The sequence below is a fragment of the Pollicipes pollicipes genome, unplaced genomic scaffold (genome assembly GCF_011947565.3).
Source record: "Pollicipes pollicipes isolate AB1234 unplaced genomic scaffold, Ppol_2.1 Scaffold_5724;HRSCAF=6776_pilon_pilon_pilon, whole genome shotgun sequence".
Lineage (NCBI taxonomy): Eukaryota > Metazoa > Arthropoda > Thecostraca > Pollicipedomorpha > Pollicipedidae > Pollicipes > Pollicipes pollicipes.
Window position 1 is genome coordinate 36,755,419 of NW_023596746.1, and position 13,392 is coordinate 36,768,810.

The 13,392-nt window shown below is 49.0% G+C and overlaps 1 protein-coding gene across 1 annotated transcript in view; it reads right to left on the minus strand.

Moving 5' to 3' along the window:
* Positions 1-13,392, minus strand: part of SLO2 (slowpoke 2) — a 57,884-nt gene that overhangs the window by 19,515 nt on the left and 24,977 nt on the right. The window contains exons 10-13 of the mRNA XM_037226454.1: positions 13,197-13,302; positions 6,422-6,666; positions 4,698-4,832; positions 3,469-3,580 (exon numbers count right to left, since the gene is read on the minus strand). Of these exons, the coding sequence (XP_037082349.1) occupies positions 3,469-3,580; positions 4,698-4,832; positions 6,422-6,666; positions 13,197-13,302 (598 nt within the window). The remainder of the gene's footprint in view (positions 1-3,468; positions 3,581-4,697; positions 4,833-6,421; positions 6,667-13,196; positions 13,303-13,392) is intronic.

Here is a 13,392-nt window from a genome sequence, read left to right on the forward strand (position 1 = left end):
GGTAACTGAACTAAAATAAGCGCAAATGAACTTTTCCTTAGAGCAGGTATCTACGTGCAATGTGATGGAATGAGAAGATCTGGGGGCACTTTGGGCACCAACCTGAAATTTTACCTTGCTTGGCCCTATTTATCTCAAAGATCATAATCTTGGACCCCAGGCTTTGACACAAGTGAGTTCACGTACAGGGCAGTGCACCCTGTAAATTTGGTGTCTCAGGCTCTCTTTGTTTCTGAGATCTCAGAGGGGAATTTGACCCCCACGCCCGAGCGAAAGGTATTCAACCGGCCACCCGGACGAGTGTTAAACCGGCCATCCGGACGCGTGTTAAACATTTTAAAAGTTGAACGGCCCGGCACAGCCGCCATGGTTGCTGGAGATACGTCCTTGCTAGCACCCGCCACAGCTTCATGCAGTTTATTATAGCGAAATTATTTTAAAGAATCGTTTAACGCGGCTTTTGAGCCATTTTCCATGCAGCTATGTTATCTGGTGTAATGTCACGGCAGCATTTCAATGTTGACAAAACTGGTCTCCATGGTAAGATCTGGCGCATTTCTTTATATATTACTAAATCGCACAGAGATGCTAATGGTGAAAAAGTTGCACGACACAAGCGGAGCCAGCGCGCAGAGTATGGTGAAGAACACCGCGGTGGCACGAGGCCAGCACCATTTGGCAGATGCACCATTTTAAGATCTAGGGGGATCTTAAAAGAAGCGTCAGTCGATGAGATTAGGATTCCCGCGCCCAGAGTAGATTAAGGTCTTAAACCAACTGCACAGTGAAAGTGCATGTGTTGTCTTGAAGTTACTAAACGACTTTGACATCATGAATGCACCAACACTCCACCATAAAGTGGCTAAGGAAGGCAAGCCATGAACACTACACAGACGTGAAGTGCACTAAACCGTGAACAACATCCATCCAAGTATTTGTGAATCAGCTGACTTGTAAATTGACGCGCGAACGCTATGCCAGCGAACCAATGCCTGCCACTATTTCTGTCAATAAGTTACTGTCATGTGTCTCACATGGAAGACGGACATTCCACTGCATTGACATTGCCTATCAGCATGCGTTTCAAGAACAGATATTGGTTCCATTCGATTTGGCTCCTGTATCATCGATATAATAATACGCCCGTCTTTGATCATGCCTTTCGTTGCAAGGCGCCCCAGATGTCCGAATGGCTGCCGTCACTTATTCAGAACAAAAGGAATCGCTCCTTACGGTAATAAAACTCACACAGATACAACACTTACGGCCGTTTAGTACACACAGTTATGCACTGGTTTATGCTATTGTACGTTAAAGCACAGCTGCAAAGGCAAAAATTAGCTAAAACACTCATCCAGAAGTCCAAATCTTGCCAGATCTCCCCTTCCAAGCATTTCCACAACCCGCATTAATTGGATACACCGGTTCCATGAAGTTGAATCATGCCACTACCAACAGATAAAACATTATTTGCAGGCACTCGCAGTAGTGTGCATCACGACCGGTGCCCAACGGCGGTTCGCAAAGTTCGTGCAAGTTGAAGACCAAGCCATAACGAACCTGAAACCTCATTTTTAGCCACATTATTTAGCCACACATTTAGCCACACATAGCCACAGAAACCTCATTTTAAGTATCAGGAGTTCCTAACTACTGGTTGCGTCATAGCCATCATGGTGTATGGATGTTCGATGCTCGACTGGCAGTTCGTTGTCGATCGGTACTGAGATGACCAATTATACTAAAACGAACTCAATAACGCCAACCGGGTATGCGAACTGTTGAGCCTGCCAATCAACCGTCTCGCAAGGAACTAAAACGCTTCAACAACTTCAGAGCAAAACAGTCTAAAAACCCCTAACGACCAAACTTTTGAAACGCTGGAACTACCAACCATTCCTTCAATCTGAACAGGGGGAAACCTTGGCAAATCAGGAAAATTGCAGCCTATCTGGATGATTTATGCAAGCATTTCAGCCGTTTCATTGATACGAAAGCATACTACAACGTGCCAAACGCCGACATACTTTTAGAACCACGTGGACAGTTGGTAAGTCTGATAGATGGCACATGAAACACCAGTTTAGGTTGGTGGACAATCCTCACGCTTAATTCTTTACAGAAGGCGCAGGGCAAGCGACTTCCACGACTTTTTGAAACAACTGTGAGGTCTCTGTCACCACTGTGAAGCTTGCCGTTTGAAATCTTAACGGAATGTCAGGGTTCTTACACTACACAAATCATCCCAACCTTTCATGATGCATCGCAGGGCATATATCGCTGCAGACAAATTATTTTTGGTAAATTATATTTGAAGAAGTCGTTATTGCACGAAACTCCCTACTGCCTAACATTCCTGACAAGTAATATTCGCATTGAAACATTTCATGCGTTCGGTTTTAGTGAAATGGCTGCTTTTCACTATGATTTAGGCATACGCGTAACATTCATAAATGTACAGCAGGTGTCAAAAATATTTGACATTTTCCACTAGCATAAAAAGCATGGGCTTACAGATGAACGTGGACAACCCACAGTTCAACGACTTGGTTAAATGGCCACGCCACTAACCTGGTTTGTTAGCCGCCCCAGCAGCATACGGTGCGGCAGGAAAAGATGCCCTGTTGAGCATCTACTAGATGAGCCAGATAAAAACAGAAGCACCCCGCTTGTTTTCTACAACCATGTTGTCATTAGTTGCTGTGATAGATTGTCATACTGCACTATTTTTGCCATCCATCTAGCGTTTACTTGTAAGGGAGAGGGCTCAATGATTGACCCGTCATACCAGGTCAAACTACATCAAATCATGTGCTTGCATCAGTATACCTATAGAGCTTTTCGTATGGCGGTAGAGTAAAACAGCTAGCTTGAGTTACGGCACGCCGCCATTTACTTCAGAAGGGTTGTTTGAAGTCACCAGATGTCATCCTATGATCTCCTACGTCCTTCAATGACCGTAAACCTATAATCGCATGTATGCACGGTGACGAAACTGGCTTGTTGTGAATGGTCTACTAACAACACGTTGGTCCACATTGAAGACTCGACCAGGACAGTGTCGTGGCACGGGTCTTGAATAGTGTCATTGCCTCTGTTGACGTATGCCAGTCATTTTGGTGTATGGCGTTTACAGCGGCGTGGGCCAAATTCACCGCACTTCAATATTTGACATGGTGTGACTCCTTGACACCTTTGAGCAGTCATCCGTTCGCCGATGGTGAAGGCAAATTAATACAAGAGTGGAATCGTGTTTTACCAGTGTTGTACAATCATGCAGAAAATTTGTTCCGCAAATTATGACAGGCATCTGATTATGCAAAGAGGATGCAAATCCTGCAAAGCGTGCTAGTTCCAGGTCATGTGACGATTCAATAACCGGTACGTATAAGCGTGCACATTGGAGCATTAACGCAGTTGGATCGACGACATCTGAGGATTGATCGGGGACTTTTATCGCAAACTTACCTTCTCTATTTTAGACAAATGCAGAGCGTAGCTATCTTGCGCTCTGAACTGCATAAACCTCATATTGGACGACTGACTGAGCTCGGTGATTATCTTGATGCTTGGGAAGAATCTGGAACAAACCAGCCATGGACGTTTAAGGCTATGGACGGAAAAGGAGGCAACTATGTTATGTTGTTGATATTACTACTCATAGCAAACCTTTCGCTGAAATCTAACCGTACAGTGTGACAATGATTGATATTGTGAATTATTGATCTTATTCATAATTCGCCAATCACAACAAATAACACATCTTTCTCAGATGGACGCCTACGATCACGTTTCACAGCTTTGAGGACACATGGCACGAGTACAGATCGGTGATATCGAGTCAAAGACCCGTGGTCTGTTAGTTCCTTCAATTTGCATTGACCGTTTTCTTATTACTCAGCCCTGGCCATCACATTTTATTAAAACGCTGGAAAAGCAAAAGCTCAAGCTTTCCAGTCAGACCGCACATCACCACCAACATTCGTGAACTGCGCACCGTGACGCCACAGTACCATTCCAAAATCAGTTCAGCGCTCAGAAGCCACCAGCCCGCCCCGCTCGGCAGGCCGCCCTACGCGCTATTCATCGCGGACGGCTGTTGTCGTCAGTGCCGGCGGCGCGGGCGGCGCGGGCGGCGCGCGAGCGATCGGTCCGCAGGGGCGCGCCAACCCGGCCGCGCCGGGACAAGATTCGCCGCCATCCACCACGCCGTGCCCTGTTTGGGCGGCGCCAGTTGGCAGGTTGATGGCGCTCACGACTCAGGTCGCGTGATGTTGCCGTCTCGAATAACAGCGACGCTTTTCTCCAACCACTCCCAGTGAGTGGGCGCAACGTTGCGGCGAAACAAAGCAAGCGCCCGCTTTTAACGCCTGATGGAATGCTTCCTACGGCTTTAAGATGTGAGTTATAAGATCCTGTGCCCGAATATGATAAAATACGAGCATTCTTCATCAAAAGCTCAAAATAGTCTCCATCCCCAGGTAAAAACGCGCATTCACCCACGGATACGCAAACCCCGATTACGCATCAACCGTCGAGCGACTCAGAGTCGGTGCGCGAGGCTGACTCCCATGCGACACCGCCGTCCGTGGCCGAGTTCGAGCCCCGCCCGACCGCGAATCGGTGCCCGGACCCGCCTGCCCCGCAACTGGGGGCCCACGGTCGGATAGGGTCAGTGAGGTCGCGACTCCGCTTACTTGAACATGGTCTGCACGGCCACGATGGTGTTGGAGTCGGCGAGCGAGTCCTCCTCGATCGAGTTGTTCTGTTCCTTGTTAACCACCACCACATTCTCGGCCAGGTTGATACCGGCCCGGCACAGGTCGTCCAGGCTGTCGGAGAGACGGCGGGATCAATGACCGCTGTAGGTGTCTGAAAGATGACCCAGTGCTCTCACGCGTCGCAGCTGGAGGGGAGAAGGCAGGGAGGGCACCGGCATCGACACGCTCGCCGTTGAATATTAATCCTTCACCGGCGAATCTTCTTCAATAAACTTCCACCTGTCAGTGTGCAAAGCGATTGCATTTTAATGGCTGACGGTCAAAATATGGTAGGCGTTGCGTCAAGATCATGACTGGATAAATTGAAACGTTCTGAATAATAACTGTCATAAATCCCGCACCGTTACAGCACATTCCAGCGCACAATCTAGCGCTACAGTGACGCGTTACTTCGCCACATCGCCGCTCAGTCCTCAACTTTGGACCCGCAGAAATCCTCCGGATCAAAAATTGGGGCTCATCATCGCGTTGCCGGCGCCCATCTGCCGCCCAGAGCCGGTGGCCACTCTAGCGTCTGATCGCTGCAGCCGGCGGCGCTGAGAGCGCTCCGCCGGCGGATGGGCGCAATCCAGGCTGCCCGGCCAGCTCAGAGAAGGCCTTGGCGTCGGATCAGTGCCTCCCTGTGCTCGCTGCCGGGCATCGCCGTTATCGATCGCGCCAGGCGAAGCCGGCCATCGCTGACGCTGCCATTACCTGCCTTCGCAATCAGCCGCCTGCGCGCGGCCGCTAACTTGGAGTGACCGGCAACGGCGGCGGCGGCAGCGGCGGCACCCCTCCCCCTCTCCGCGTCACACGGGCGGTGGGGGAGGGTAGGCGCAACCGGCTCTGCGCCAAACGCGCCTAGCGCACCCTCGTGCCCTTGCTAAGGGGGAGGGGAGGTCGGCCGAGCTCTATCGGCAGGTCAGCCAGACGCAGCTCATCCCCCGGACATGACAGCATGGCTCGACGCGCACCGCTGCGAAGGAGACGACCCCGTGCCGAGGACGGCGGCAGCGGGCTCCAATCGGGCTTGCTGCGACTGATCAAACGTAACAAGTCGGATGACAAACGGCCCCGAACGGCGTCAGACGTCGCGCCACACCTCTTATTGCTCGGCGATACACGGGACCTCCCGGGACCAAGCCGTCTGTGACCAGGACAATCTCCGGGGGTGGAGACGGGCCCCTGTGAAACGGTGACGTGCCGGGCTTTTCATCTGCTCCACTGGTGCGCAATATGTAGTGGGCAGGTGGAGAGCTGTTGATGGCATCCTGTAATTTCGCTGAGCGAAGGAATTAGCTGTGGCGCTGCCTAGTCACTGCCTGGCCCGCCCCCCACTCATCATATCGCTTTCTGATCTTTCACCCACACTCCTCCTCCTCCTTCATTCTTGTGCTTTTCTCACACGCCTTCGTCCCCCTTTTCTTTCTTTTTAGGCTGTTAACAGGCTTATGTAGAACGGTACCCCATCCACGAAGAACCAACAATAATCTGGTGCCCAAGCAGCGCATGGACGTGGCGCAGTTGTACACTGCCGCCTCAAGATCGCCCCCCCCCCCCCCCTCCCCAGGCAATAGCATTCGTGCCGTCCGGTCCAGCGCGTCGCTGACCTGCCCCCCACCTCCCACCCCCCGACCAGCCGGCCGCATCCGCGCACTCACGAGTCGATGGAGCCGAGCATCCAGTAGACCAGGGGGAAGTAGCTGATGGCGTCCAGGAAGGGCAGGTCAGGCCGCCGCTCCAGCAGCAGAATGATGGGGTTCAGCGACGACTTGGGCCTGAAGTGGGCACGCAGCGGAATGATGAAGTTGTAGATGCCGTTGGACGCAAAGTCAGCCGCCAGGATGACCGCCTTGTTCTGCCAGCTGTACTCCTTGGCCGAGCGGTACGAGCAGTGCTCGCAGACCTGGCAACAGGCGGGGACACTGGGGTCAGAAGCACGCCTCCGATTGGGATCGGCAGCGAGGAAAGAGTTCAGCCGAAGGTGCAGGCGGTGAGCCCTTAATCCGGCTCACGACGCCTATTCCAGCGGCACAACATGCAGGCGGTCATCAGGGTGGGACAAACCATGCGCAACATTTCATAGGCTATCTGACAATACATTATGAACAAACAACGTTATACACCCACTGCCCTGAAGGCGGTCCTTTCGAGTTAAGCTCATAAGATGATGAGTTCGTCTCAGCAGACACACTCACATGCGCGTCATATCTAGATCAATAGCTTTTCGTATAAAGTTCGTTGGTTATCAAATCTCAGTCGCCATCATAATTAAAACACATGGAAGTCAACGGGCTCGTTTCCCGTCATAACTTATTCATATCGCATACAAACTTGCAAGTACAAATCACGCACACACACACACACACACACACACACACACACACACACACACACACACACACACACACACACACACATACACGTTATGTGGTTAAATATACACATCTCAGCACGGCCTGGTCTAAGAAGAGGCCAGCCTGTAGATGCGCTGATAGAGGTTTTCTCATAAATACTTCAGGTCATAGGCTTACTTCACCTTCGGACAGAAGTGCGCATAAAACTGATTGACAGAGCACAAGTTACTCGCATCAGGCAGCCCCATGCCACTGGCTGCGTAGCAAAGGTGTTCTCAGGACAAGCGGAATAGGTGACATACGCAGTGCCGTTCTGCAGCACCCCAGAAATCTGACAGGTTATACAGATGCACTACCTTGGCTGACAATAAGCAATTGCCAAGTGCCATCGCTGCCCATTTTATCGCCAACGCGAAAGCTAGTGCCCAAGAAACACACACTACTGCATGGCTAGACTGTTCCGTATGCGTGCACAGCTCTGCGATGCAGCCTACCATGACAGAGGTAAGTGGTCGGAGATTGCGTCCCAAGCGTCATAGGAAAACCAATGTTTTGGAGACAAGTCACCAAGCCTTGTTGAGACATTGAGCCTAAGATAAGTTTCAGGAAAACAGCGGGAATAAGGATGTGTCGGCCAATTACCGATTTATCGTCAGGCTCGGACCTGGCTGATCGCTGAGCAGGTGCTGACTTGGTGGGACGGGGATGTGTGCTATGGATGTGTGTCTTGTCAATGTATCTTGAACCGGCAGTCGCTGGGGCATATTCCCACATACGACCCATTGTTGTTGTTGAGCTAGGGGTCGCTGTTGCTGCTGCTTTGTGAAATGCCTTTTTTAAAATCCACCGGTGCTGACAAAAAAACCTGTTTGCTATGAAGCAGCGGATTTGAGAGTTGTAAGTAATGAACGTTTAAATGTATTAAGTAAGCTACCAACATGTGTTTTCTAGCTCTCATCACCTTAATATAAATAAAGGTCACGTTGGGCCACAAGGTCAAATTGCCGCCTGGCTCATGGTGTGATGTAATACAGTCTGTAGACCTACATCATACATCTTATAGAGCTCACATGTGACCTGTGGCATCGCCGTGGAAGGCCACAGAACTGACATACTTCCTACATGTAAAACAGACCGGCATATTATAAGGATTGCATGGAAACTAGCGTCCTCCAAAAGTGTCCAACAGTGCCTTCGAATGACCCGGTTGAGATGAAGTGGGTCTAAATGAATTAATAGATTCCTAGCTCCACTTACATGAACTTACTACTGCACTCTGGTCCGATGATGTCGCGTAACAAGAGGATCCATAGTGCACGGCAAAATCTGCCTGCCACTAGCCGCAGTTTGTTACGAAGCATACGGCATAACCTACGGCATAACGTACAGCACAAGACGGGAGAACACATCACAGATCACATCACACATCGCATCACACACAAGACGGGAGAACACATCACAGCTGAGAAGATCCCCACAAGACGGGAGAACACATCACAAGCCCATGCGGAACGCATAATTGGCTCACCACTGGCATCGTTTTTCTCAGCTAAATACCGAGTACAAATGCCGAGTACACCTAATGCTGTGGTCGTTTGTTGCTTACGAGCCGTAACAAAGCCTTCTGAACACCTCACGCGAGATTCAGCTACATGTTTTTATACAAGCCACAGTAGGTGTTAATGTAAAGGTGGTGACATATTCAGGCGGCTACTTCGTTTTGCTGTTAGCACAGAACAACACAAGTCGGCGACCCGCGTAGACTGGAATAGAAATAGATGCGTTCAGGAAGCCGCAGCTTCACAAACTATGCAAATTTGGCTACAATGGCCGCAGATGTGAAGTAAATGGGAATTTCCGCTTGGTTAACTTTCCTCTCACTCGAATATTTGTCGTACAAAGTTCCTTGGCCCATTTTGCTTTGCATTCAAAGTTCGAGGATGAGCGTTCGGTTATGAAATGTGGTCATAAGTGCCCGTTCCTTACAGAAGCTCCTGTAAACGTAACAGTGGGTCTCCTGAGTGGTAAACTACCCCTTCCCCCAACACGCACCCACATCAATAATACTGTCTCATATTTTTGGCCATAATGCTCTTTAATTCTTCAAACTATTTAGGTAAATCACAAGACTGGTGTTGCTGCACGTGTGCAGCACTACAACACATTCGGAGTGTGGACTGTGAAACGAGAAGCGGTATTCTTAATCATGTCATCATGCAATGAATTTCTCTAAAATCCGTGCACGACACTCCGGCTTTCTCAGACGTTTATATATATTGCACTAGCTTTGACAGTTGACAAAAAGAGACTTAGCGTTTGTTAAACGCTTTTGTCCGTAAGAGACTCTTAAAACGTCGGGGACACAATCAAAAGGAAAAGACGAGGTAAAACATTAACGCAGTGTTTTACGCCCATGGACCGATGGTCAATCATGAGCCCATCTCTTTATTTAAATGTCGTAACAATCAAGTGCACGAAGGGAGCTCTTTCAAACACAACGCGAGCTGTTTCTGGGCCAACGACGAATGCAATAACTTTCAAATGGAAGATAGAAAAAACCGGGATGTTGGTTAGAACGCTACGATGTAGATGATGCCGTTTGGCCCTCTTTACCGCATCGCGAACCATTTAGCTGAATCCGATGGTACTGAAAATCGGCAACCGATGCAGGATGTACGACTCTGGTGTCAGAGACCCGTTCTCATACAGCGCTGGAATGCTTATGCGTGAGCTATGCTGGAATGCCATGGCTACTTCGTTAGGTAATTTTTTAAGTGCATTTGCAAGGAGCATTATGCACACAGAGAAGACGGTAGTAATAGCCTTATTCCTCAGAGAAAAACCAGGAGAATGGAGATATAGATGCGTTACATCAAACATTATAATCTTAAACATAATAACTGTACCAAACATAATCCACATCAAACAACAAATCTATATCTTAATTATCCTGGCTTTTCTGCGAGAAATAAGGCTATTACGGACATACTCTCTTAACTGCCTTGTTACCAATAATCGAGCTGGCTGAGGCACCATCGAGTCATCATTACGCTAGCCTTGGCACATCATCCACATCCGCCTATATCCATACATCCATATCCGCCACGGGCGTCGAAAATATTTCCATAGCTACGGCAAACGGTTTTCCACGGCATATTTTAGTGATCTGGACACTCGAACTCAAGGAATGCTTCCGCGTTCAGTGAGGGCAAGCCATCTGGCAACGCATGCTTCTGAAGGACAGCGACTTGTTAAACACAGTCTGCCACGGGTCAAACCTAGGGCCGCCTCTGGGTAATACTTGATGACAAAATCCTGTCAGTCTCTATGAAGCTGAGAGTAGGTAAGAGACAGCATTTCAGTGCTCTACCTGGATCGACTCGGTGATTATGTGGAGCAAACCCAACGGCGACCAGTCGACTTCCGCATGGGAATAGGGGTAAGAACAGAGCTACAAAGTTGCCGTTGCTTCCTTAACATAGGTCAGTGTTTAAGTGTCATCGCAGTCTAAGCTGTCTAGTGAAACACCAAACGCCATTATTAAAACAACCACCTTGCGATGACCCAAAATAATAGCCGGACGTTCCACATAATAGCAAAAATCGAGCTGCGGACATAAATGTCCGCGCCAGTTTTACTATTCACAAAATCGAACAATCTGCAACTGTACCGCAACGCATAGACAAAATAGATATCACGTTCGTGTTGCCACTTGTTCTGCGCTACAATGAGGCAATTTATCCGCGAGGTTCATCAGCCTAGTCACGAGCGGTGCGCGCCCCAGCTCAGGCCCGCAGACCCACTTTGGTGTAAGTGGTGGGGCTCCACCAGCTCCATCTAACCCAGAGCCACAGGGAGCAGTATCTAGACTTCGGCCTGACGTACGGTTCGACTTCTGGCCCGGGATCGATGACCATCGCACGCTCAAGATACCCAAGAATAGGGCCCGGGAGCTTCTAAGACTAATGATTCGGATTATTTGGGCGCACACATTAACTAGAGACAGAATTATCTGCAACCGATAATAACTAGAGCGTGTTCTCGTCATCCTCGTTTCCTCCTTCTGGGGTGACGCAATCACTTGTAGAGCAAGTCGATGCTCGTTTCTTATACTGTTTTACACGGCCCCGCATACATAGCTCCTTTGACTCCCACCATAATGGGTGAGCGAGTCGCATCAACCACTCGTAGTTTTTCTAAGGATAGCTTTCAAGCATGCCGTACAATAACGCCACAATTTTCAGTATTCTTTGGGGCATCCTCGAACTTACGTGTTTCGACACACAAGACGTGCGTCTAGCGTTTTTGATTTCTGAAAAGTAATATTCTTTTAAAACACTATGGCGATCCACGGCCGTGGTGCGGGCAGTGGGCGGCAGCCGACGACTCCGCGGACCGCGTGCTGGGCTAACACTGTTTCATTAGCGGAGACTTGCATCATAAAAATACGGTTAGCGCCCATAACACGAAATACAGTTGTACTCAGAATTTAACAGCGTGCACGCCTGTTTAAGCGAAGTGTTGCTATGGGCATGAAAGTACGATTTTCAGGAAACTTTGACTTCGACCTCGCCTAGTGGGGTTAATTACTGACTTGGCAATAACGAACTTTTCACCAATTGCAAAATCTCTTTCAAAACAATGTCACGGTTATTCCCTGCGAGGTGCTGCCTCCCTCACTTTCGAAACGGCAGGGCAGGGATCGCACCGACCTACCCCTATCAGTCCGCGCAACGAAAAACGACAGAGCAGGGCGAGAGTAGGAAGCTGGGGCTCTATAGAGCGCAATTATCAAAATTTCCTTACCCTGTCGCATCTGTGTCAGACATACCGCTGAATCTTTCCAAAATGCTCCCAAAAGTGTGTGGTAGGAAGATATCATATACATCATAATTGATAGTACGGGCTTTACCTTGCTTATAGCCAACACATAACGGTTTTGTCAATATGTTTGCTCTTACAAACATGTTTTTTTAATCTCTGGAAAATATTTCTGATCGAAAATCGCCAAAAATTTCTGTCGTTCAGGAACATGAAAAACTGACTGAAAGAATTTGTCAAAGTTTAGCACCGCAATCCTCCGTGAAAACGGCTATTAACCATTTTATGGTTTGCAGCCTTGGGAATACTTCAAATACAACTTTGCAGCACGTATACATGACATCTGGAGATAAGCTTTGGATAGGAGATCACGATAGAAATTACATGGAATGTTATGTCCATCGCTCCACTTCAGACGTGAACCATTTGTGCAGCCAAATGCACATAACTTCATAGTTTGTTAATGCATCAGGTTACAGATGATATTTAAGAGGCAGAAAAATGATATACTCGTTCTCTCCGCCTTCCTAGGCCAGAAAAACGCTTAAAAACCACACTAAACTGACTCAACAGACCAGGGATCCAAAACGCATTTAAAATATTTGTTATCAGCGCCAGTTTCCCAGATGGCCGGAGCAGGCTCACTTGTCTCAAAATACCCCAGCGTACCCTTCCCGCTGCGAGACAATGCAGCATCAGTCGCAGGGGTCACATGCACTGCATATTCTAGAGAGAGATATATCTCCGATGCCAGATGAACAGACGAGCGGCGACTATTTGATTAGCCGATATTAAGTTATCACAGGTCTATTAACCCGCGCCGCCAGTGCGGAGCGCATTGATCGCACCAAAACCTTTGTTAATAATAACCGTTCCCGGTATCTCCACCGGATTTTCCCCGCATGAGCAGTGATCAATTTGGCACTTCTAAGAAAAAAGTGAAAAGTCAAGTCGGATCAACGCACTACGACTTCATTAGTGAAGACTTGAAAAGCGATCTCTGCCTAACATACGATGCTTGAAAATGTTTTCTTTGTTGCCGTATTTTGCGCGATTCGTGGTGTGACGAATGACGACTCGACGATTTTTAGGTCATATTGACCAGAACTATCGATTACCGTCTTAATTTATCCGATCCATCAATTGTGCTCCCAGTTACAGTCGGTGATGTTTTACCCCGCGGGCTTCTGCGGGTGGTGGAACGCCCCTGAAAGTAACGCGCCAACACTAGGCACCGTCAGCGAGCCCACCGACTGACCTGGGCGAGCTGGAGGCAGCAGAGCGGCTTTTTCTCCTTCAGCAGGTAGCAGAGTGTGGGGCTGACCCCGATGTACGGCGTCACCGGCGGGAAACCTTTCACGATCCTGCCAGCAGTGCCCGGCCACGACTGATGAGGACGCTCGGTCCGGGGGAGGGGGGGGGAGGGGGAGGGGGGAAGTTTTTGTGCTTGACAG